This window comes from Ruditapes philippinarum, unplaced genomic scaffold, assembly GCF_026571515.1.
Source record: "Ruditapes philippinarum isolate M1 unplaced genomic scaffold, ASM2657151v2 ctg9139_1_1_1_1, whole genome shotgun sequence".
NCBI lineage: Eukaryota > Metazoa > Mollusca > Bivalvia > Venerida > Veneridae > Ruditapes > Ruditapes philippinarum.
Window position 1 is genome coordinate 4,944 of NW_026856951.1, and position 26,648 is coordinate 31,591.

General features: G+C 32.4%; 1 protein-coding gene across 4 annotated transcripts; it reads left to right on the forward strand.

Annotated features, from left to right (window-relative positions):
• Positions 1 to 2,397: 2,397 nt before the first annotated feature.
• On the forward strand, positions 2,398 to 26,518 carry LOC132748245 (mitochondrial sodium/calcium exchanger protein-like). 4 transcript variants are annotated; one of them, XM_060737814.1, is made up of 17 exons: positions 2,398 to 2,842; positions 3,766 to 3,918; positions 4,358 to 4,410; positions 4,935 to 4,992; positions 5,418 to 5,529; positions 6,403 to 6,570; positions 7,143 to 7,241; positions 11,268 to 11,321; positions 13,636 to 13,683; positions 14,024 to 14,190; positions 14,670 to 14,802; positions 15,469 to 15,590; positions 17,617 to 17,694; positions 18,397 to 18,472; positions 18,888 to 18,968; positions 19,779 to 19,840; positions 20,304 to 26,518. In XM_060737814.1, the coding sequence occupies exons 1-17, from the start codon at positions 2,513 to 2,515 to the stop codon at positions 20,505 to 20,507; spliced, it is 1,998 nt and encodes a 665-aa protein (XP_060593797.1). In that variant the 5' UTR covers positions 2,398 to 2,512; the 3' UTR covers positions 20,508 to 26,518. The 4 variants fall into 4 exon arrangements, with proteins under 4 accessions (XP_060593797.1, XP_060593798.1, XP_060593799.1 ...); XM_060737815.1 differs by lacking the exon at positions 13,636 to 13,683; XM_060737816.1 differs by lacking the exon at positions 11,268 to 11,321.
• The last annotated feature ends 130 nt before the right edge of the window (positions 26,519 to 26,648 follow it).

A 26,648-nucleotide genomic window follows, 5' to 3' on the forward strand; every position in this document is an offset into this window, starting at 1 on the left:
GGATAGCCTCATAAAATGGCTGGGGTATATAGTGTTACTCTGTTCAATCATTCCGTCCTTCCGTCATCATCAGTTCAAGGTCAAGGTCATTGATCAGTGATGGTACAGTCAGTTGGGTCTTCTTGATGGTCTTGTCCAAAGAATTGTTGTGTCAAGGTATGCAGTCATTAGTGTCTATTTTAGACAGGGGGATGGGGGGATTCACTCCTTTTTTTGAGAATTCCCCCCTATTTTTTCAGAGGCAGGGTGAAAATTTTACATAGAGAAAGAAGAAAAAAAAACCAGTAAATGTCATAAATTCTCACTTTTCCATAAAAATCCCCAGTTTTTTCAAATCCAAGAATAGACACTGAGTCATCGAATTTAGCACTGGCCTGGTGGCCTATGGCCAGTGAAAATTAGTCCGGGCCAGTGAAAATTTGAAGAAAATTTAGTTGAATATATAGTAGAATAAATTCAAAACTGTAATTTGGGCTAGTAAATTCAAAATCTTAAATTCATTGACTCAGGATATGAATCAATTGATGAAGACAATCCATTCATAAATAACACAATTATAGCACAAATCAAGCAAAATTCATAGATCTGACCTTGAATGTAAGGTCATTAATGAGAATTGGTCAATTTCAACCTGATCAACTGGAAGACATTGTCCAAAGACAATAAAATTCCATGAAATTTCTGCTCACATATTATGTAATACAAATCAGACATGAAAAGAAATACATTTTCTGAGTGATTTTCCATAAAAAAAACCCAAAAAACTCTCACATGTACATCGCAGCACACTCTGAGGAAATCAAGGTAGTCATATCAATTGGTCTTGTCATAGAGAAACCAGAAACATTTTATTATGTTATTAACATACAATTTACTTAGAGATTCAATGTGTGTGCTCAATCTATGTCTTACTTTTGGTTGCTATGATGTTCGCTGTTTATGCTCGATGCAACTTATCTAAGAAATAAAAGAAAGATTTTTTTTCTAATTTGTTCTACAAAAACTTAAAAAAGCATGAACAGCATTTTGGCAAAAATTTGATAAAAAATTGACGAGAAATATTAATTTTCTTGATGTATAACATGGGAAACCAGAATAAAAGTAAAGTGACATTTTATAAAAATCATCACAAAGAACATAACATTTTATATCTCTATCTATCTTATAACAGATTTGCCTTTCATAATTATTTTGTCCGAATAAAACAATATCCGACTTTACTGATACTTGTAATAAAAATGTTGACAATTTGTATTCATGTAATTTAAGTACACATGAAGTAAGATTTTCATTGTTTATTTTATCAAAAAATGTCAACATAGCAAAATTTTAATGATATAGTAAACCAAACTTATATATTTTACCTCAAATTTATAACTTGGCGTCATGTTTCTATGAAATCTTGTTTAAAACCCGTCCAGAAAATACCGTGCATTTGGTTGGACGGTACTAAATTCGAATTAGTTTTCAAGTTATGTTGTATATTTTTACGTAATTTCGACACAAGTAAAAGAGCAACATGTATAAAATCCAAAACAACATTGTTTTTGTAGACCACCAACACCTTACTCAAACAAGAAATCTGAACTACCTGATACCCTACTCGAGGACACAATATCATCAAAATTCTTTCTTTCCTAGGAGCATACGTCTTTGGAATAGCCTTCCCCTAACAGTTCAGTCTAGCCCCAGTTTAAACATCTTTACTGAGAGGCTTGACCCATTCTATAAATTCTAAACTGCACACTATGTTTTTAAATTAATAGTCTTGTAGAACTTTTATTCTTTTAACTTTTTAATTTGCACATAAATAAATTCTTTTATTAACAGTTCCCTGACAACGCGCCTGCTAGTCATAATCATAATTGATTGTTAAGCAGTATGATGTAGATGTAGATGTAGATGTAGATAAAGACATACCATTATTTCATCTTAGATTAATAAGAGATTTCTTTAATCTTGTGCGCACTAAACTTGCAGCCGCTTTTTGAAACACATTTGATCACTACTGTATAGTAAGTTGCAACCACTATTTGCCTCTTTTTAAAATATTTTGTAAAGTTTAAACGTTTCAATTTTATGTCGAAAAAATAGTGATTTTCAAATGAGGTTGATTTTTTTAAGAATAAGGACAATATTTCAATGTCCATCAAGCTTGATGAATAATATGCCTCGATCAGCTCTCTGGATTAGGCCTACTCGTAATAATTTATGCTATAGGAATTTATCCAGAAATTTTACTTATGCGATCTATTTTTTAAAAATATTTTTAACCAGTGTATTTGATTAAAGTCATAGCTGCAGGAGTATGGTTAGTATGGCATATTTGCGATAGGCGAGATGAGAGCACTTGTATGAATCCGTTAATTGGTACAGTTTCTAGACCTGCTAATATCAGGTCAAAGTTCGTGCATGCACGTGACAATGCAGCTGATAAAAACAAACAATGTACATATCCGCAATCAATTGTATGTGTGTCTAGCAAGGAATGGGTTAACTTTGAGTAGAAAGAATGAAGGATTTAAAGATCAAACACTTTTGCAAAGGTGTAATATTTGCTGTCATTTTTGCAGTGTTGTGGTATTTCCATTCAAAAGCAAGTGCATTCGGGACCGTTTTAAAACAAACTGAAGCAGATCTTGGAGACAGCATTGTTTTTCGCAATAATCAAAGCGATAAGTTGCAAGCAGATGCATACAGGCAAACAATTCCAAGTAAAGTTAGAAGCAGAGGTCTAAAATGGGTTCAAGAACAAGGACATCCTTCGTATCAAGGGAAACTACTCTATTCAGACTCAGAGAGTGTTGGGGATTCCTCAGATGACCCAGATAATGATGCCGATGTAAGTGGGGGTTTTCCCAAATATTTTAAGAAATAGGTAAACTGTCATTATAAAGCATTGCTGATAAAATGATGGAAATTGAAAACTTTATTGTATGCAGTTTGCAAATATAAAGTAAATGTGTTTTGCAAAATTTGAAGGGCATGCAATGACTCTTAGAGGACTAGGACCTTGAACTATGCAATTCTTATTAGTCTTAACAGTGTCTATAATATAAGAAAATTGTTGCCAGTGCTAAATCTATCGTTTTCCTGTTTACTGCAAATATACATTGATACAAATAAGGAGGAAAAAATGTGTAAAACTTTGATAATAACTAATCAATAAGATCTGACAATTGCAGGTTTGATATTGTTCAGTTTATAAAAAAAAAAAAAAAGATTTTTTTTCAAATAACCATATTAATTGTTCACAGTTCTTATAATATAACCTTATTTTCAGTGCTCTCAGAATACATGAGAAACCTTGTCATGGGTGCATTTTAGCAGGAATTATAAAAATTACATTTGACAATTTCTGTAAAGTGGTGCCTTAACCAAGGGCTTGAAATCCAAGTGTCAGAGTTTCAGGTTGTTTGGCTAAGAGTTACATTAAGAGCGGCGTCAAGACAAAACCAACATAGTGCGTTTGTGACCAGTGTAGATCCAGACCAGCCTGCGCATCTGCACAGTCTGATCAGGATCCATGCGCATCAGTGCAGTCTGATCAGGATCCATGCTGTTCGCTTACAAACCCTATAACAAGTAGTGAAACTGATAGCGAACAGCATGGATCCTGATCAGACTGCGCGGATGCGCAGGCTGGTCTGGATCCATGCTGGTCGCAAACCCATTATGTTGGTTTTGTCGTGACGCGGCTCAAAATTTTACTGGTGTATCATCTAACAGCTTTAATTAAAGCTTCAATAATCTGTATCTTTACAGTGTAGTGATGTACATAAACAAAACATGACATACCGGTGTACATTTGTGAACGTTACTGATGATTGTCAGATAGACGAGGGTTTCCTCGACTACACATACTTTGTGTACTGTGACTTTAGTTCAAATCTGTTGCCACTCGGAATTGTCATATTGGTAAGTTGATATTTGAACTTTTGTTTTTATTTTGTTGGTTTTATTTCCTTTCAAACAAATTCACTAGAAAAGCTTTAACATTAAAAAAAATTTTTGTTGTTCATCAGTTTTAACCTGGTTATCATCATTGCAGACTTTATTGACAAGTTGAAATACTCTTGCTTAAAGTAAAGCAAAGAAAAGGTTATTTATCATCCAAGTTTATTAGAGGGCCTGTATAATAAGCTACATGTATGACTGTTTTAACTTATGAGAAATAACCCAGTCTTTTAATTGAGTAATTATCCTGAAAAATAAATAATCTAATTTTGAACAATTTTTCTCAACATATAAATCTATTTGACAAAATCTTGTGAATCTGATTTGTATATGATAATAACTTAATTTTGTGTATATGTTATATCTTTATTTCATAAATAATATTTTCATTATTTTTCAGATAATATGGTGGTTGTTTCTCTTTGTTGGACTGGCAGTGACAGCAGATGACTTGTAAGTTTATCTATAGGTGTTAATCCTATGTTCTTCAAAGATAATATTTTGTTGTAAGTGTTTTAGTCACAGGCCCCAATAGGTAAGTAATAAAGTTTACTGACTTTGAATTACCTTTCCGTCACTGTTGTGGGTTCAAATATTTCCACTGACTTAAAATTCTTTCATGTGATTAAGCTATCCAGCATACTTTACATATTAAGGGAGGTGGATGCTGTTACCTTCATGCTGTTTAAGCAGCACCTAGTCTTTTCCTCCACTAATGAAGCTTCAAAGCTGCTATGTGATTTCAGTGTAACATAAGTCCCACTTCCCACATCTATTTCTCAAGTAACATTGATCAATATAAAACATCTATATGCTCCATGAGAAATTGTAAAATATCATTTCATAGAATGTATTTGAATACCTCCAAGGACTTGATTATTTTAGTATATATATATATCTCTATTTTCAAAATTTTTATGAATAATGAAAGATGAGTTATTGTAATGTTATCCTTGTACTTTCTTTTCTTATTTCAGTTTCTGTCCAGCACTAGCTGTTATCTCTGATACATTAAAACTGAGCCATAATGTAGCTATATCCTTTATTTATCTTATACATGAATATATAAACCTTTTAATTTTGACTATATGAAGTACAGGGAGGGTATCCTGCTCATCCAGCCAGTGTCTGCGTAACAGCATGGTTTTAATTTTGTGTACATCTTAAGTTTGTCACTTAACCCAGTGTCACACTTAAAGTAGAGCTTGTTATACTATGCTACATTTTCCTTATACCCTTTGAATTATTGTATCATCTTTGAGCTCTTTTTTAATTATATTTTTCTTTAAACCTTTGTTTAATTACATTTTTTTTTAAAAATCATTTTAATATTTTTCTGCTTTATGTACCATGGTTGTTCTATGTTAGATTTTCAGAGTTCACATTATGGACTTCAGTGGAGCCCCTTTATTGTTTTTTAAGAAAAAAATCTATATACTGTGTACCTTAACTTTTTTTACGGGGTAACATTTCTAGCTTTTGGGAATGGAGCACCAGATATTTTCTCAGCTATAGCAGCTATTGGCAATGCTAAAGATGGAGACGCTGGTCTGGCGCTTGGGGCATTATTGGGTAAGTGTGAACGCTAATTGGTTACAAAGCTCAAGATACTGTAGTTTCTGTAAAAAATGCAGGTCTCTCTATTCTTGAGAGAAAGGATTAATCCCTGGCTGCAAATAGATCTGTTATAAACTTGAAAGTAATGCTGAAGATAACAGCTTGCTGATGAATATTCTCAGGGATATAAGGGCCTGAGATGGGCATGATTTTATAGCTGATATTATCTCATTTTTCCAATTAAAAAGGTGTTATTTCCAAAGTCTTAGAAAAATAATCCCAAAATGACATTAAAATATAATTGTAAATAAAAAATTCTGGAAAATTAGGTACATGTACATACATTAAAGGTAAAAGCCATAGTTCCTATTTGGATATTTTTTTGGACTGAATTGAAATAGGAAAGTCATGAATTTTGCTGTTTATGTATTGGAAAGTTGATGGAATTAGAAGGAGATGAAGTTTGCCTAATTAGAAGAAAAATGATAAAATTGGCTGAATTATAATAGAAGATAGTGAAATTAGCTGAATATATATAGAAAAATGATGAAGTTGGTTGAATAGTACAGTGATTAATTCGGATGAAATTATAATAAAAAATTATTTACTTGGCTAAATAAGAATAGAAATTAATGAAGTTGGCTGAATTGGAATGGAGTTGTTGAAGTTGGCTAAATTAGAATAGAAAGTGATGAAGATGACTGAATTAGAATAGGAAATTGATTAATTTAACTTAATTAGAAACAAACAGTGATAAGGTTGGCTAAATTAGAATAGTAAAATGATGAAGTTGGCAAAATTGGAATAGGAAATTGACAAATAAAAAGAAACTGACTCACTTCTTTGAACATACTCAAGCTTTTGGTGCATTTAGTTAATATCTTTCAGGTGCTGGCGTTTTTGTGACAACAGTTGTTGCTGGATTTATAGCCATTATCTGCCCATTTGATTCTATGCAGCGACCTTTTCTCCGGGACATGATTTTCTACATTGCAGCAGTTTTCTGGACATTTTGTGTGTTGTGGGACAAGAAAATAACTAAAATTGAAGCTATAGGTATTCATGTGGTTCATTTTATTATAATTTTGTCAGATATTATGACATATTTAAATGCCTCGTTATTCTGAGAGTAATATTTAAACACTTTGTTTGTAAATGAAACTTTGACTTGGATAATTATATTGTTATGATTTTATTTTTGACTTTTTGCTATCATAAAGTTTAACTCTAAGTCCCTTACCAGCAACAAATTTTACCAATATGATAATGACTAGTGCAGTCCATGATAAGACTGCACTGTTTGGTATTTAGTCAGTTCAGAAAAAAATTATCATTGAATGGTTTTGTCCACAACAAAACCATTTAAGAAATTTAGCATGTTAAGTCTAAAATCAGCCAATAAAATGCTCTTATTTGTTTATACATTTTTCTTGCTTACGGAAATAAAAAAAGCATGAAATTCACCTAATTTACTAATTAACTATCTGTTCAATCTTTGATTTGTTTGCTCCCTAGCCTCCCTAGTAAGGGGCGGTAAAAGTTTTAGAAATGTCTGTCCTTGATATTGTATAATTACGAAGTCCATGTCACAACTTTGCTGTAATTAGTGTTCGAATATTTATTTTCAGGTTTTATACTACTGTACGTATTTTACGTTCTTGTGGTTGTGATTGGTCGCTATATTTATACACGTCAACGCTCAAATTCCACATCTCAAACTGGAGGCAGTAAGTGCGCTTAGTTCTTTGACACTCCCATTTTTTTACAGACTTCTGCTTTTAGTAACATATTTATGTAGTTTGTGGTTGCATTATCAGCATTATTATATAATTCCCTTTTTAAGCTAGGGGCAACTATAATTTGGCTTTTCTATGAGTAGAGTGAGGCCAGCCAGAACTGAATTCTTTTTATTTTGAACTGAATATCCTTGAAAATAGAAAATGTTTTAAATTAAAACTACACTAAAGGAAAGTCCATAACACAAAGTAAAATTTTTCCCCTTCCCCAGTCTACAAAGTGTAAAGAAATCTAAAATATAAGTAGAAATGCCCATCAAGAATAGGTTACTGTCCAGTCAGAAATCATTGAGAGGGATTAAATTTTGATAATTTCAGGATTAAAAGATTTTGTGAAAATAAATTTTCACTTAATATCTAGGGTTCGTATAATATATATTTAACAGAACTGAAAGTATAAATTTGCAAATATTCTACCTTACCAATTAGTCCGGAAAAATGATTTCGCAAAATGTTTGCCTCACAAATTTATTTGATTGCACAGTACATGTATATTGAATATGAATGTGAAAATAATTGATTATGGTGTCTAATAGCAAGGTTACCAGTTAGGCAAGACTGTAAACCCCTTTATCTCACAGTAGCAAATTCCAAAGTCAGTATTAAAAATAAGATCTAAAAATTTATGGTTTAAACCTACCTTAAACAATGGAATGTCCCTTTAAACACTTCCTATTCCATGAAAGGAACACATTATTTCACTTTTTTAAGGCTTCTAAAAAAAAATTCAAAAAAAAAAAAAAAAAACAATAACAGGGGTAAAGGTTGTGAAAATGCATGGTAATGCAAGTTTCTGACCTAAAGCTAATCCATGGAAATGATGGAAAACTTTAGCATTGCGTGGACTGACACCTTATCTTTAATGTATGAGACAGTATGAGGTGAGGTTACATATATAGCAATGATCTGATTGGGAAAGTGAATGATTAATTCAGTGATATAGTGCAAAAAGTTCAGTCATCAAAAATTTATGATGTTGAAAAATATTCCAATGTAAAAAAAATTTATCGTAAATTTAAAAAGTTCAGAGGAGACATCAATGCAAAAAGTTTCTAAATGTAAATCCAGTGATTTTCTCATTTTTTTGACGGAAATAAAAAAACAACAACTTCAACTGATAAAAATCTTAACTTTTTTTCCGGAATACATGTACATATAGCAATGGCAATGGGAGTTTTTGTTATACAATGTATATAAATTGTCAACTACAAACATAGGTTCTAGGTTCTAGTTTATAGAAATTTAATAGCTGACTTTCACTTATGCTAAGGGTTTGAATCCAAGTTTGGACATTTAGGTAGTTCATATGAGTCATGTGTCATATGAGTGGGACATTTAGTTCACTTGTGTGAGGGGGGTGTTGAATTCACTAGTGTGAAGGGACATTAAATTCACTCCTGTGAGAGAGAGAGGGTGGGGCATTTAATTCACTTGTGTGAGAGGCATTTAATTCACTTGTGTGAGGAATGTTATATTCACTTGTATGAGAGTGAAATTTAATTCACTTGTGTAAGGGGGAATGTATTCAATTTTTTTAGGGGGGTGTTTATTCACTTGTGTGAATGGGCATTTTATTCACTTGTGTAAGGGTCTGTCTGAAGGGGACATTTAATTCATTTGTGTGGGGGTATTTAATTAACTTGTTTGAGAGGGCTATTTAATTCACATGCCTTATGGGTACATTTAATTCACATGTGAAAGATGAAGACCTGACTCTATGCTGCTGTTGATGAAATTGTACAAGATTTGTTAAAGACCTTAAGCTATTCATGGTCACTTTCAAAGAAAAAACATTTGACCAGAAGGATTTTGACCATGTTCGCTAGTATGGTTATAGATCACCTTTTAAATGTTGGCCAAGTAATGATACTACGGGAATGTGCCTACTTTGTGAAACAAGCTAGCCACCTCTTCTGTACAGCTTAACCTGACTATAATTATAATGTCAACTGCAAAATTTTAATATTTTGGTATTGAAACACCCATAAAATAGAATGCAACATTCCAGATTTGAAGCAAGACAAGTCGATTTTATAAATAGTGCTGTGTAAAAGTTGAATATTTCATTTTGAACAATCTCTGAATTGAAACAAAAATATACGGATTTTGTATTGTGTCTGTATTTTAAATTGTGTATAACCATTGTAATTATATATAAGAGGGGTTGATAATCTGTGCATGTTTTGAGATATTGTTAATATTGTTATTATCATAGGATTGTTTTACAGCCATGTGTATGCTGTGAAAGCAATTGTTTCATATACTTTATAAGATAAGTTTTTGATAGTCACTTGACATTGACTATGAACTTTAAACAAAGTTTTCAAGTGGTCTGTATAAGATTGAAATTTTTTTATCTCGGTTAATTCACAATGACAATTACCTTCCTGTATAATGTCATTTTTCAGAAAGTACGTAATATGTATGTACATGAGCACTTTAGGCGTAAAATTGTTTAAAGTACAAGCATGCTTTAGGCATAAAATTGTTAAAAGTAAATTGTTTAAAGTACAAGCTTGCCTAAGGCATAAAATTGTTAATGATTTCTGGGAGGGAATTGTTATGTTTAACCCCTAATCTGCTGAATTTCTTAAATGGATTGATCCAGCTTACAGTTTTGGAACTGTCCATTATGAATTTTGGGGAAATCGAGATGAAAAATATACAGAAAGTCACTCAGCAGTATAGAGCCTGGTCTGCAGACTGTATGAATGTGCAAACTGGCTGGTTCTATACTGGTGACAAAGACTAACCACTTTTGGTTCCAGCAGAGTAATGACTAAGGGTTAGGCCAAGTTCCTAATTTTGCTTGTTGATTGTCCTTTTATTTGTAAGTTGTTCACCAAAATTGTTCATTTCTATATTTGAAAAGTTTTTGTATTTTCTGATCGTAAGATCAGTAAATACATAGCTAACATCCACGGTCTAACACAAAATTTCCTTACAGTCCTAACAACGCAAAGTAGTTCTCACTCAAAACTGCTTAAAAACCAGCAATTTAAAAGAAATAATACTTTTTAATGTAGGCATTTAACAAATTACATTGCATTAAAAGTTTAGATTAGTCAATAGAAATATGAGGTTACAATCACAAATTTCGCGGCTGAATATCTTTTTTACCCAATGAAAAATGTTCGGCTATTTCCGTAAAGCTTCGGATTATCATGAATATCATTTTAATCAATGAAAATGCTATTTTTAGCTATGTCGATTAATGAATACCCCAGAGCGTAGTACACAAATAAATCTGACTGTCGAGTAGTGGAATATATACATGTCGGACTGTTTTGGCGAGAAGATTTTCGCTAAATTATTTTCATCAGTGTTAAACAACAGGTTTATCGTGAACAAAATACCTCGAAATTAATAAGGATTGCAAACACGAAATGGAAATTCTCAATTGTCTCAAATTCTCTCTATGTATCAATCTCAAACTGTTATAGAAGAAAATCAAAACGCTGTCGCTGCGTAAGATGAATTATAGTATATAAAAATAAACTTATACAGGAAAGTACATACAGATAGTCAGTATGATTTAGAAAGATCAGAAAATACCATAGAGCTGCAGCCCTTTGATTATAGTCTGCAAAATGTCTGTCAACTGTAAAATTGTCTGAAGTGGTTCATAAAATTGTCTCTTTTTTATCAAAGATAAAGGTTTTTCTTCTGCAATATGGTCTACTGACAGTTCTTCTAACTTGAAAAAATCCTGGTTTTTTTTGTTTTTTTTTGTCTGCAAAATGGTTTTTCCTAATAAATTGTCAGTTTACCTTAAAATGTTAAAAACTGTGGAAAAAAAGAAATAATTGTTTTAACGCCATAAAAATCCTACTACTGTGCCATTTTTTGTTTTGTAAATTCTCAAAAAAAAAATTTAGTCTTACTAAAGGGGTTATTTTTGGTTTGGCAGAAAAATGAAAAAAAAATGTAAAATGTTGTATTTATTCTATTTGTTAGTTATACAAGAGCCCATAGTGCCTGAAAGCACAGTAGAAAACACAGAGCAATCTGGTGAGAAATAAAATGGTTGTTACCTAGCAACAGCATCTTTGTTTAGATGCTTTTTTGTTAGCCAGTATAAGTACATGTATTGTTTGAATATAACACGTTTTACCGCTAACACCATATATTTTTACTTACAGTAGTATATCACTGGCACAGGATGCATGCTGATTATGTTTCTAAGGTCTACCTGGCCGTCAGTTTCATTTTATTTCTGTTATTAGTTTAAACATCATTGATAGAAACCATATATTTTAGTAAGTTACGTCACTTTTTATTTGTGATTAAACAAAGAGGCATCAGAGTTATGGCCCTTGATTCCATTAAAGTCATTGTTACATTAAAGAAACATGCATGTTTTAATATAGAGTCTTGAATAAGAAAATTAAACCTGAAATAAATATCAATGATTTTTACCAAGGCTGTTTGGAAGCAAAAGTGGAGCTGTTATAATCTCTGTGGCAGTGTCATTATTGGAGTTGTTGTTGTTATTGTCGTGCAAAAACTTTAATGTAGCCCACTTTTCAAACTGTTGAAGTAGTTTTAAAGGTTGCAATATGAAACTTGGAATGTTTGCTTATCATACAAGGCAAAGTTGTAAGGCAAGGGGCATAATTCTAAAAGCTATTACATTTTGTATTTGGAGGTATGCCGCCTTTTAACTTAGTATTTTGTCAAACATGTCAAAAGTGGTTATTTTTTAAACAGACCAGCATTAACACCACATGTGATGCTCTTGTCTTTAATGGTTATTTTTCTGCCTAAATCTTATTCTTAGACAAAATATCCCTCAATGTGTCATTTTAAGTTTTATTTGGATGTCGTCATCATGTTTTTTAACTAGTAATTTGAATAAAGTATCACTATGTAAAGTATGATACAGATTAAGAAATTCATGCTTTAACTTACACTGTTATAGATGAGATTGTATCAAAACGTTTCATCAAATTGTGGAAGGGAATGCATGAGGATGTGGGATGCAGTTAGGGGGAGGGGAGAATGTCACTTACATACAGCTTGCTATTGTACTTAGAAAACAATATAATGATAATATAATTATATTGGTCAACTTCATTAATACTGAGCTAGAAAACTAAAATTCACAAGGGGATGCATGATGTTGTGGGATGTAGTTTGGAGGGTGTATGTCACTTACATACAGCATTCTATTGTATAAAAGAAAACAGTATTATGATAATATAATTATATTGGTCAATTACTTTAACTGAGCTAGAAAACCAAAATTCATTTCTATTATGATTAATTTGATTGTCTAAGTAGAGCAAAATCTGATAGCCCCGTAAATTATCAATGATAAATGATAATAGTAGGGTAATTATTCGATGTAGATTAACATTTACACAAAATATTGATAACAGTGTAGGGAAATATTTATATATAAATTAAAATCGTATTGTATTAAATTTAACAACCGTATCTTGTACATTGTATGATAAATCAAGTCAAGTATATTGCTCAGCATCCAGATAACCAAGTTAGAAGTGTGATGTAAATTCTTCTTTTTTGTTTGAAAACATAAAGTTGTTGCAATGTAAATTCTTAATTTTTGTTTGAAAATGTTATATTGTTGCTATGTAAATTCTTCATTTTTGTTTGAAAACATTATATTGTTGCCATGTAAATTCTTAATTTTCGTTTAAAAACAATATCTTGTTGTGATATAAATTATTTTCGTTTGAAAACTTCAGATCATAGAAATTCTTGGGTACTGTAGTGATTCTAAACATTTAATTAGACATGCTACATTTGTCAAATAAATTTTAAGTTCAAATCCCAAAAATTTACTGCCCCATATTTATTCATTACAAAAAATATTCTTGTTTTTGTTAGTAATTTCTGGAAATTCTGCTTTCTGTGACGGCCCTATGTTATGTGAAAAGCTAAAATGTCAAAAAAATAAATAATTGGACTTAAATATACCTTACAGGTATTATTATATTTAACATAAATTAATGTCAATATTTAGTGAGAGTTAAAAATGTACTTTAGTCTAGTCCTGAATTTATAATTACTCAAATATTATGTAAGCCCTGTGGCCAAAAGTTTTGCTGACTGCCAATCACTAGATAACTATAGATCTTTACCTGTGTTGGTTTGAAACTTACTTACTTCCCCTACCATAATGTCCCTCTATGACCTTAATGACCTTAACAGTGTTGATGTGACTTAAAACATTTAATTCTGTTTATGACAGGAGAAGCATGCAAAATACTTATTTACTGTTGTTTTATTAATTTTGTTTGCTTTGTATGTACAAGGAATGCTGGTTGCTATGTTGCATGTTTTGTTGCTATGGTTACAGATATACAAGATGGGTCAGGGATAAGGATTATCAATCCCTTAGATACAGGTAAACTTTACTATGTAGGTCTGTTTTATAAAATATAGACCCTCTTATTTGTATGGAAGTCCACCTATGGATAAATGAATTATTATGCACCTAGGGAAAAGGTTTAGTTATAAGCAACTGTAATTATTGATTTCTGTTCCATGCACTGTGTTTATTATGAATGTAATACTATTCTATTCTTATTTATGTATTCAGATATATGAAATGCTTTTCTAGTTTGAAAAAGTTATTGACTTTAAATGCAATTGAAAATTTTTAATGATGATAAGTCAGTGACGATAATAAGAAGACAAACTAGTTTTCTATATCTCTATATTTTTTAATATTTGTAAAATTCCAGTGCGCGATGGAGAGAGTCAGCCATTGTTGTCGAACCCGGACGTCATTAGTCTGACGGCAGTACGGGATCAGACGCCGCTACAGGAATTTTTACATCACATAAACCCAATAGACACAGATGAATGGTCGGGCTTTTCATTATTCAAGAAAATTTATGAAGTGTTCAAGGTCTGTTTATAAACTGATATTAATATACGCATTATGTCAAATGTTCATTTTAGGCACAGAAATGTTATGTCTAATTAAGGCACCTGAAAGATGAGTGTACTTCAAATGTTCGTTTTAGGCACAAAGGATAGCAGTATGCCATAATCCAGGCTCCTAGAATATTTTTATGTCAAAATGTTCATTTTAGGCATTGAGAATAGGCATTATGTCTATTAAAAGTACAGTTCCTAAAAGTATAGATTATCTTAAATATTCATTTTAGTTTATAAGCTTGAAGAATAGAAGTTATATCCAAATAATATATACATGTGTTATGTCAAATGTTTGTTTTTTGGCAAAATGATTCAGAGTTATGTCTAATTAAGGCTAATAAAAGTTTAGATTATGTCAAATGTTCATTTTAGGCTAAGAGATTAGGAGTTGTGTTGAATTTTGGTTCTGAAAAGTTTTGATTACGGTAACAGGTATGTCTATTTTAGGCACCAATTATGTTTTGTTTGCTAATCACCGTGCCGGTTGTGAATTGTGATCTTGACAAAAACCATTGGAACAGACATCTTTATACTTTACAATGTGTTCTTGGTCCCCTGTTTGGAGTGGCTGCCACAAAAGGTAAGTAGAAACTGATATCCTGAAAGACACTTCTTGTTTTCTGTTTTGTTTTTAGTTGGCTGATATGATGTAACCATTTTTTGTGGCCTTTTTGAAAGTGTAAAGACATCATTTTTCTTCCTTTTTAATTGAATGTAAATCATTTCCTTGACAAGCTCAGGGGTTGTTACCAAAATGAGATGTGTCACGACAAAACCAGCATAGTGCGTTTGCGACCAGCATGGATCCAGACCAGCCTGCGCATCCGCGCAGTCTGTTCAGGATCCATGCTGTTCGCTTACCAACCCTATTACAAGTAGAGAAACTGATAGCGAACAGCATGGATCCTGATCAGACTGCACGAATGTGCAGGCTGGTCTGGATCCATGCTGGTCGCAAACGCACTATGTTGGTTTTGTCGTGACACGGCTCAAATAGTCTTGCTCTTGGACTGTCAGCATATGGGTTGACCGGCAAATAAGTTTATCAGTAAAAAGTCACCTCCTTTGGTGTTGGTAGTTTTCACTCCAGATCACAGCAGTAACCCACATTGAATTTACCAGAGACTAGTTCAGCAACCTCCTTTTCTATTTTGATTGAAGATTTATTCAACTTTTATATGGTTATTTATTATTTATTGATATACATTTTATGCATACATGTAGGTGTATTATATATAATTTACAGTTGGATTTTCAACAATTGGAGGTAGTTTTCCTGTATGGGGTCTTACACTGATACTAGCTGTACTGCTTGCAGCTCTTGTGTTTTTTACATCCAAAAATGAAGTTCAGCCAAAATACCATGCAGTAAGTGAACTTCATTTTTCATAATGATATTTCGATAATTCAATGTAAAGAATAATAATTTGATAATTTAAGGTCAAGTATCTGTAGCTAAATTTCAGATAAGGATACTTTGTGTTTAATGTATACACATTGGTTGTATGATTGTTATGAACACATGCATTGCCAACCTGGTCAAACTTCTTATTAAATGATAGCTGTATATACCTATAATACTTGCCACATGTACTGTTTTTATAATTAGCTCACCAGAGCCGAAGGCTCAGGGTGAGCTATTAGTATCAAAGGGGGATGCTCCGGCGTCCATCGTCATGCATCAACAATCTTCTTCTTCTCTGAAACTACTAAGCAGATTTACTTCAAATTTGGTCTGTAGCATCCTTGTGACAGTCACACTTGAATTTGCTCATGTCATTCCAATTGGCCCCTTTAAGGGGTCAGCAGAGCTAAAAATAGAAAAACCTTTAAACATCTTCTTCTACAGAATTAATTGATGGATGATCACCAAACTTTGTCTGTAGCATTCTTGGAGAGTCTTTTATCAAGTTTGCTCATATTAATTTGATTGGCCCCTTTTAGGGGCTGCTAAAGCTAAAACTAGAAATACCGTTAAATGTCTATTTCTAGAGAACTAATTGATGGATGATCACCAAACTTTGTCTGTAGCATTCTTGGGTAGTCTTGTATCAAGTTTGCTAATATTATTTTGATTGGCCCCTTTTAGGGGTCTCTAGGGCTTAAAATAGAAAAACCTTTAAACATCTAAAGCTAAAATAGAAATACCTTTAAATGTCTATTTCTACTGAACTAATGGATGGATGATCACCAAACTTTGTCTGTAGCATTCTTGGAGAGTCTTTTATCAAGTTTGCTCATATTAATTTGATTAGAAAAGAGGGCCGCTTAATCTAAAAATAGAAAAACCTTTAAACATCTACTACAGAACAATTGATGGATGATCACCAAACTTTGTCTGTAGCATTATTGGGTAGGCTTTTATCAAGTTTGCTCATATTAATTTGATTAGCCCCTTTTAGGGGCCGCTAAAATTAAAAATAGAAATTCGTTTAAACATCTTCTCCTACAGAACTAATTAATGGGTGATCACCAAACTTTGTCTGTAGCATTTTTGGGTAATCTTTTATCAAGTTTGCTCACATTAATTTGATTGGCCCCTTTTAGGGGCCGCTAAAGCTAAAAATAGAAAAACCTTTAAATATCTTCTACTTAAGAACCAATTGATGGATGATCACCAAACTTTGTCTGTAGCATTCTTGGGTAGTCTTTTATCAAGTTTGCTCATATTAATTTGATTGGCCCCTTTTAGGGGTCTCTATAGCTAAAGATAGAAAAGCCTTTAGATATCCTCTTCTACAGAACTAATTGATGGATGATCACCAAACTTTGTCTGTATCATTCTTGGGTAATCTTTAATCAAGTTTGCTTATATTATTTTGATTAGCCCCTTTGAGGGGCCACTAAAGCTAAAAAATAGAAAAAACCTTCGAACATCATTTCCTACTGAAATAATTGATAGATGATCACCAAACTTTGTATCATTCTTAGGTAGTCTTTTATCAAGTTTGCTCATATTAATTTGATTAGCCCATTTTAGCTAAAGCTTAAATGCCCCAGGTCATGGCATTTCTTCAAATTATTGTTTAACATATTCTATGCTGAAATTTAATATTAGAATATATTGACATTCCAACACTGAAAAGCAGTTGTACTGGTGAGCAACTCAGGGCCATCATTGCCCTCTTGTTTTGAATATTTTTATATCTTATTTCAACAAGACCTAAAACAAAACTGAGCAGTTATGTTTCTTTAAGAAAAGTCAAAATGCTTTGCACCTGATTATTAATATATGTTCTTATGGCCGACAAAAGTCAGTGCACATGATATAATAACTGGAGCAATACATACGTAGTGTGAGATACAAAAAAATGATCTGGATGGAGGCATTTCAGCCAAAAAACCTTATAAACTTTTATTATATTGTATTATTATATTTATTTTGATATTTCAGGCGTTTGCCTATCTAGGGTTTGTAGTAGCTGTGGTATGGATTTACTCTATAGCCAATGAGATAGTCAATATACTACAGGTAAATACAAATTGTAATATATATGTTTCATGATTCCATCTGCACCTTTGCCAACTAAGCACAATACGGAGAATATTAGACATGTAATCAAGGAGTCGCTGGTTTGACCTAGAGGTGAGGTGGAAAATTTCTCAGAGACAAATGATCTCAAATATTGAGACTAATGATAAATTGTCTCTCACTGGTAACTCAGAAATCATGTTGTATTAACGATAGTAGTAAGTCAGTTGCGGAGAAATTGGTAAATACTTGTTGGTTATCCAGGAAAGTCGGTTAGGTTGACTGACTGCCAAGTTATGACCAAAAATGTGCTGAAATTGGTGAAAAATCCAAAAGAATCATACTAGTAAAGGGAAGGTCATAGCTTCTACCCTGGTGCTGGTGTCCTTCGGTTGCAGTATCTAGTTGGCTAATAAGAATATATATACAATTGCTGATTTCAAATCCATCATGTCACCCTTTGAAATTTCACTTTTACAATGAGGTCTAAAGGTTTATTGAAATAACAGATTTACGCTATGTGTAAAATCTGAAGGTTGAGTAACATAACAAAATTACTCTGTGTGCATCTAAAAATCTAAAAGTAGACTGACCTAACAAAATGACATTATTTGCGTTTAGAAATAGGTTTTTGGAAAATTACTAGTCTTTGTTGCATAGACGTTTATTAAAATAAAATGTTATGATTATTTATTTTTGCAGACATTTGGTGTAGTGTTCAACATAAGCAATGCAATTCTTGGTCTTACACTTCTAGCCTGGGGAAATAGTATAGGAGGTAAAGAAAATTTAGTACTGCTAAACCTTCTCTTGACATTTTTAGAAATTTTATTTATCTTAGCTTTGAAATACATGTATAAATATAGAAACATCTAACCTACTACAGTTGTTGATTTTAAATGATTTTCTTCTTAATACTGTTCGTGTTTGTTCATTTATTTGAAATGCACAAGTTCAAAAATGACATAAATTTAACAGAAAGTTATTGAGATATGAAAAATGATGTTTTGACAAAATAGTATAGCAAAGTGCTTATTTGCTTGGATGTAGTATGAATCCAGAAAGTTGTAAATTGTAGCAATTGATCTTTCAATAAAATCTCATCTTAGATAATGTCATTTGTTTCAAAGGCTCTGACAATAAAAAATATCTTATCTTATTTGCTGTTGTTATACAAATATTTTTGTTTACAGATTTTATAGCTGATACAGTAATGGCGAAACAGGGTTTTCCGAGGATGGGTATATCAGCATGTTTTGGTGGACCTTTATTTAGTATCCTTTATCTAGTTACATGCACTTTATGTGTTCTTTCATAGAAAACATTATTTTAAGGTTATACTATGCTCTGTTGTTGGTCAAAGTTTTATTATGAGTATTCAAACATTTGTTTGTTGTCACATATTCATACATAATTATACATAATTTTCTTACATGTGAATTCTATGTACTGACTGGCCAATGCAGTGATTTTGTTTTGGCATTCATAAAGCTGAAGATATACATGTATTTACCATTAACTTGTTGTGAGGGGGGATTTAGCTTGAATTTTACCACCCTCTTGTCCCCAGCTATTCCTCACGTCTGGTCAGGAAGAGTGGGGGTACATTTGACTTGTAAATTATCCATAATCACCACACATTTTCATAAGAAAAAGAATATGTGAATAATATTTTTATTCTTGGAAAATAGTGAAAGTTGCAGATAATCTTAATTCCAAATTCCAGGAGTAACTTGTTCTTTAAGAGAAGCACAATGGATCGCTGAGTGGTTAACACGTTGGACTAGAAATCTGAGGAATGCTGTTTGCATATGTTCAAGCCTAATCAGGGGCAAGCCGTTATTTCCTTGAGTTAGCAACTTTACACTTATTGCTTAGTATAAGTTCCAGGATCAGATTCAAGAGTGTGTCTATAAACTTTAAGCTTCCAACATGATCAAACTTAAACAAATTCTGTATAAACCAAGGATATCTATATTAAAACATGCAGAAAACTATTGTTAATTATAGTAAGAGAACTAAATGTGTTTACATTATCTGAAAATAGAATTTTATGAAATATGTTTTCCTTATCTTGTTTTTAGATTTATTGTTGGGTATAGGTATTCCATTCACCATAGCAACTATAAAACAAGGAGATTATAAAGTAAGAATACTCCTCATATTTATTTCATGTACAACATTTTTTGTAGATTTTTGCCATACCATATATAAATTAAACCACTAGCCCCTCACAGCTGTGGGTTCAAATCCCAACAGGGACTTTGGAATTTTTTGATGTTAGGACACCTTCCAGCTAGCTTACTGAACATCGGTGGCACTCCTGTGCCTTTCTTGCATGGAAGGAAAGCTTAGCTTTGTCAGTCTGGCCATTTACTTATCTAAGAAATATTTGTAGCAAGCCTTCATGAAATATCTAGCTTCTCAACAACAGGTATTATTCCCAGTTCTTACACGTGAAAACACTATTCAGTCAATTTATATACAAGGTCACTGCATCTACTAAGACAAAAATTCGGGAACTAACAATCTTTACAGTTTCATTTTAGAATTAACAGTCGAGAAAACAACTTGATTGAATTTACTTATTTATTTTTTTTCCTTTTCAGATTCAGATAACTCTGGAAGAAGTAGTGTTGGCAGGTTTTCTGGCACTCAGTTTGATCTCAAGTATAATTATCGTACCCCTGTCTCGATTCCGGATGTCACGAGGCTGGGGTATATACCTCGTTGTTTTGTATGTTGTGTTTCTTATTGTGGCAATATTGACTGAAACTAAAGTTATACATGCAGACATAGATACTACAGGGTGATTTTAAGGACAGTTTATAGTTTAATCCAAAATAAAGAACAAAAAATAATGTATTGTAAAAACATATTAAAGATTATTTATTGATGAGAAAGAAATGTGAAAATATCTCCAGATTGAAGAGTATTACTTTGAATAATTGAAAAACCTCCAGACTGAAGAGTATTAACTAAAATACCTCCAAATTTATGAGTGATATGAGGGAAAAAAGAGAATAACCTCCATACTGAAGAGTATTTATATTTTCAGTTTAAAGATTTAAGAAATATTTCTTCTCCTTCAAAAATGAAGAGTAAAATGTCTTTAAATTATAAGACAGTGTATCTTTAGCAACCTTTGAGTAAATACATCAAAAAGTAAACTTATTTTGAAGAACTGAAATGTAGACAAATCTCTCCAAATTGAAGAGTACCTCAAGAATGAAAAGTAATTGTATAGTGCAACCTCTATAAAAAGGACTTTTGTAAAGCAACTACCTCTTTATAACAGCAGTTTTAATTTTTCCCAAAGTAAGATTTCACAATCAACAACTACATGTATTTAAGAGCAAAGCTCAGGCAGTTTTTGATGCTTGGTCAAAGTAAAAGGTGTAATTTTAATCATCCCTCACCCAAGAGGAAAATACAAGCAAATAACATTAAATTTGTTAAAATAGATGATTAGTTTATTTTAGAAATTATAAAAGGAGCAAGTGGAACAGATTTGTTTCAATGTGCTTTGAATTATGTGATTACTAGTGTTAAAGCTGCATGCCTCCAGATGAGCCAAAATATTTGGAGATAATCAAACTTGAGAAAAATGTACCAAGCTTTTATGAAAAGTAAAAATATTCAAGATAAAAGTAATATGTTCTATATTATGAGCGGTTAATGACCAATTTTGCAATGTTTTTCACCACACTTTTACTGTGTTAATAAGGCAGTGAAGGCTATTTTTGTCTATTTGACATCTTTTTTGCTAACTTACATTGGTTGTAAGTGTCAGTGGCAATGTGTAAATTATTTTCTTTGTTCATTTCACAATATTATACTTTTTAATACATTTTAAAATTTTCATGAGAATTAGCAGGAATTTGGAAGTGTGCTGCTTTAATTCGGCAAGTTACTAAAATGTAATTTGAAACTCTGATTTTTTTTATGTTGATTTACTTGTAACCACATCATCAATACTCAAAATTGCATTCTCAATAAATGAGCCACGTCATGACAAAACCAACATAATGGGTTTGCGACCAGCATGGATCCAGACCAGCCTGCTCATCCGCGCAGTCTGATCAGGATCCATGCTGTTCGCTTACAGACCCTATAACAAGTAGAGAAACTGATAGCAAACAGCATGGATCCTGATCAGACTGTGCAGATCTGGATCCATGCTGGTCGCAAACCCACTATGTTGGTTTTGTCGTGACACGGCTCAAATGTACTCGTTTAGTGAACAAGTGTTTATAGTACTTTTTAAAAAAAAATAATTTACCAGAAATAAAAATATTTGTAATATGTTATATATGTTTGTGTCAACTTTGTTCACTATTGAACAAATGTTAATGTTACAATGTGCCAATAGAATAGACTGTGTTAAGTTGGAGTAATTTGTTTTTGTTAAACTAAGTTCTATGTTTATTTATATAAATTTCTTTTCTTCATTCTGATAACATATAAAAAAAATACTCGGCGAAATTTTATTCGCTCTTAGATAAGTACATGTATACAATAATCTTAATTTTTGAGCAATGACGTACAGTTCCTTCTTGAATGTATGTATGTTTGTCAGCTAGTGTTAAAGGAAATTGTCTGTTACCACTTAGCCAGTCATATTCATTCCAGCATGAGTTACTACCGCTGGTGAAAGTAGAATAGAGATATTTCTACTTCTTACAGTCACTTAGTTATCACTTGTGTTTAAATCTTTTTTTTTTTAGCTCACCTGTCACAAAGTGACAGGGTGAGCTTTTGTGATCACTTTTCGTCCGTCCGGCGTCCAGCGTCCGTCGTCAGTAAACTTTTACTTTAAATGACATCTCCTCATAAACAACTAAGCCAATTTCATCCAAACTTCACAGGAATGTTCCTTTGGTGGTCACCTTTGAAAATTGTTCAAAGAATTTAATTCCATGCAGAACTCTGGTTGCCATGGCAACCAAAAGAAAAAACTTAAAATATCTTCTTCTAAAAAACCCAAAGAGCTAGAGCTTAGATTTTTGGCATGTAACATCTTCTGGTGAGTGTCTACCAAGTTTGTTCAAATAAAAGCCCTTGGGTCAAAATTGGCCCCGCCCCAGGGGGTCATTGATTTTCCCTATATGCATATAGTAAAAACTTTAAAAAATCTTCTTTTAAAGAACCCAAAGAGCTAGAACTAAGATATTTAGCATGAAACATCTTCTAATGGGTGTCTACCAAGTTTGTTCAAATAAAAGCCCTGGGGTCAAAATTGGCCCCGCCCCAGGGGGTCATTGATTTTCCCTATATGTATATAGTAAAAACTTAAAAAATCTTCTTTTAAAGAACCAAAAGAGCTAGAGCTAAGATATTTAGCATGAAACATCTTCTAATGGATGTCTACCAAGTTTGTTCAAATAAAAGCCCTGGGGTCAAGATTGGCCCCGCCCAAGGGGGTCATTGATTTTCCCTATATACATATAGTAAAAACTTTAAAAAATCTTCTTTAAAGAACCAAAAGAGCTATGGCTAAGATATTTAGCATGAACATCTTCTAATGGATGTCTACCATGTTTGTTCAAATAAAAGCCCTGGGGTCAAAGTTGGCCCAACCCCAGGGGGTCATTGATTGTCCATATATACATATAGTAAAATCTTAAAACTCTTCTTTTAAAGAACCCAAAGAGCTAGAGCTAAGATATTTAGCATGAAACATCTTCTAATGGGTGTCTACCAAGTTTGTTCAAATAAAAGCCCTGGGGTCAAAATTTGCACGGCCCTGGGGGTCATTGATTTTCCAAATTTCCTTATATGTGTATAGGAAAAACTTAAAAAATCTTCTTTGGAAAAAACCAAATAGCTAGAGTTTAGATATTAAGCATGAAACATCTTCTAGTGATTGTCTACAAAGTTTGTTCAAATAAAAGCCCTGGGGTCAAAATTGGCCCCACCCCGGAGGTCGTTCATTTTCCCTATATGTGTAAAACTATAGCAAAAATTGAAAAATCTTCTTTGAAAAAACTCAAATAGCTAGAGTTTAGATATTAAGCACGAAGCATCTACTAGTGAGTGTCTTCAAAGTTTGTTCAAATAAAAGCCCTGGAGTCAAAATTGGCCCCGCCCCGGGGGACATTGATTTTCCTTATACGAGTATAGCAAAAACTTACAAATCTTCTTTGAAAAAACCCGAATAGGTAGAGTTTAGATATTAAGCATGAAACATTTTCTAGTAAGTGTCTACAAAGATTGTTCAAATAAAAGCCCTGGGGTCAAAACTGGCCCTGCCCCAGGTGTGTCATTGTTTTTAACTATATGTGTAAAGAAAAAACTTTAAAAAATCTTCTTTTAAAAATCCCAACGAGCTAGACCTTAGATGTTTAGCATGAAACATCTTCTAATGGTTGTCTACAAAATTTGTTCAAATAAAAGCCCCGGGCTTTAAACTGGCCCTGCTCCGGGGGCCTATGTATAGGTGAGCGACTTCAGGGCCATCATGGCCCTCTTGTTTAAAGTAAGCAACGATTGCCAATATTAAATCACTTGTCCCTCACCACTGTGGAGTCATATACTGTTAGAATCTTGCATACCTTAACAAACTTCATATTCTCTCATCTGCGGAAGTTTTCCAGCCATCTTTCAGAGGGTCATTGATCCTACTCTGATGCCCACTCAATCCTAAAATAATGATTCTAGGAGGGCCACTTCTGTCTTCCTTCACCAGTTAAGCTGGTGTATGACCTTTACAGTGCTAATATGACTTAAAACAAAACAAAACAACCTACAACATTCAGATGATTTTGACCAGAGTTATTGCCCTTGTTTACTGCACTGATATAGTCATCATTATATTGACAATTATCTTGGATGTTTGGTCCATAATAACTATGGATAGCTACCTACCCTTCCTTTTTGTTGGGTTGGAAGTAGCTGCTGTGGTTCAGGTTACTTAAGCTAAATTTCCCTCACATTTTTGCAGTGTTCCCAACAGTGTAAAAAATGTTTTGGGGTGCCTCAATTATTTTATTTTTTTCATCATTGTAACTTAATTTACATATTAAAACCTTAAAGAATAATGAGTTTTAAATGAAATGTTTAAGTGTTATTATACTGAAGAGTTACAGCCCTTGCAATTTTCGTTTTTTTTTGTGGGACTAGCCAGTATGTACAATGACAATTCTTGTTTTGTATATTTAATTATTTATACTCTATATTTATTTCAATTTTGCATATGTATGTTACATATCATTTTCAATTTTTACCAAAGAGCTTTAAAGATTTTTTTTAGTCCCCTACCGGTTTACCGGAGGGGACTTTAGGTTTACCCTCCGTCCGTCTGTCTGTCTGTCAGTCCGTCCGTCCACAAAACTGGATCCCGCGATAACTTGAAAAGTACTGAAAATATTTTTATGAAACTTGATATATGGATAGATGGCAGTATGGAGATTATGCACGTCTTTTTCTTTTCTTCCTATGTTGAAAATTCTGGTTGCTATGGCAACAAATAGGCTTAAAATATGGCAAATTTTACACATAAACTGGATCCAGTGATAACGCAAAAAGTACTGGAAATATTTTTATGAAACTTGAAATATGGGTAGATGGCAGTCTGGAGATTATGCACGTCTTTTTCTTTTCTTCCTATGTTGAAAATTCTGGTTGCTATGGCAACAAATAGACTGAAAATATGGCAAATTTTACACATAAACTGAATCCAGTGATAACTCAAAAAGTACTGGAAATATTTTTATGAAACTTGACATATGGGTAGATGGCAGTCTTGAGATTATGCATGTCTTATCTGTTCTCCCTATTTTGAAAAAATATTGGTTGCCTTGGCAACAAATAGGCCAAAAACATGGCAAATATAACATTATTTGTGATTAGTTAAAAAGAGCTGAAATTCTTTTATGAAATTGCATCTTTAATTCAAAAGTTGTCTCCTTTTTAAGAATTTTACTTTTAAAATTGTTATATTTTGGTAACAGGGATGTTTCAAATATTAACTTTAGAGTGTCCTTCAGTCAGTCTGTCTGTCTGTTCATAAAAACTGTTTCCTGTTATCACTTTTAAAGAACTTTTCCAACAAATTTACTTAAAATATAGAAAAATTGAAACATTAGTGAATGGCCAATGGCCCTTCAGAATGTTGATGGGGTTCTAACCGGTAGGGGACTTATCGATTGCTTGCAATACTATGATAATTGCTTGTTTATACCCGGTATGTATTCATGTTGTATGTGTCTGTAATTTGTTATAATTAGCAATCTTGAATTGGTGCTTTCAATTTATTGTAATATTCTTTATGTATGAACAAATCATGACAAAAGTTTTATATATAGCTACATGTATAAATAAACTATAAGTACGGTTTTGAATGTAGATTAACTTATGGCTTACATTTTTATGGATATGAATATCAAACTTTGTTGGGTTTTTTTTTTTTCAAAGAAATTTTTTTGATTTTTTTAATATTTTTATTACATATAATGTTATGGTTCAGTTTTTTGGAATGTTCTTATAGAATAAATGAATTTCAAGTTAAATCTTTGATTTTGTCAGGGGGGTGGGGGGTTATTTCCTATAACTTGAAATCTCCACAATAAGTGAACAAAGGTTAGATAAAAAAAAATCAACTTGAAATCTGTTTGTAAGAGTTTGGGAATGGAATTTAGGTCCAATTTTTTTTATTAAGGTGGACACCATGCCATTCCCGACCCGCCCAGCACACGCAAAGAATGCCATCCTATTGTCATAGCTTTTCAGTACAGTTTTGAAACACTGAGTAATCTATAGATTTTCATACATTTTGTATATGATGTAAAGGCATACTCAATATTAAATTTACATTTGTAATAAGTAGATTTGTTTATTTCTTAGTACAAAACACAAATTTTACCTGACAATTAACATGTACAGCATAGTTATTGCTCATTCCTCATTGGGGTCTTTCAGATTTTTTAAAAGACCCTGTTCCTCACAAGAAATTT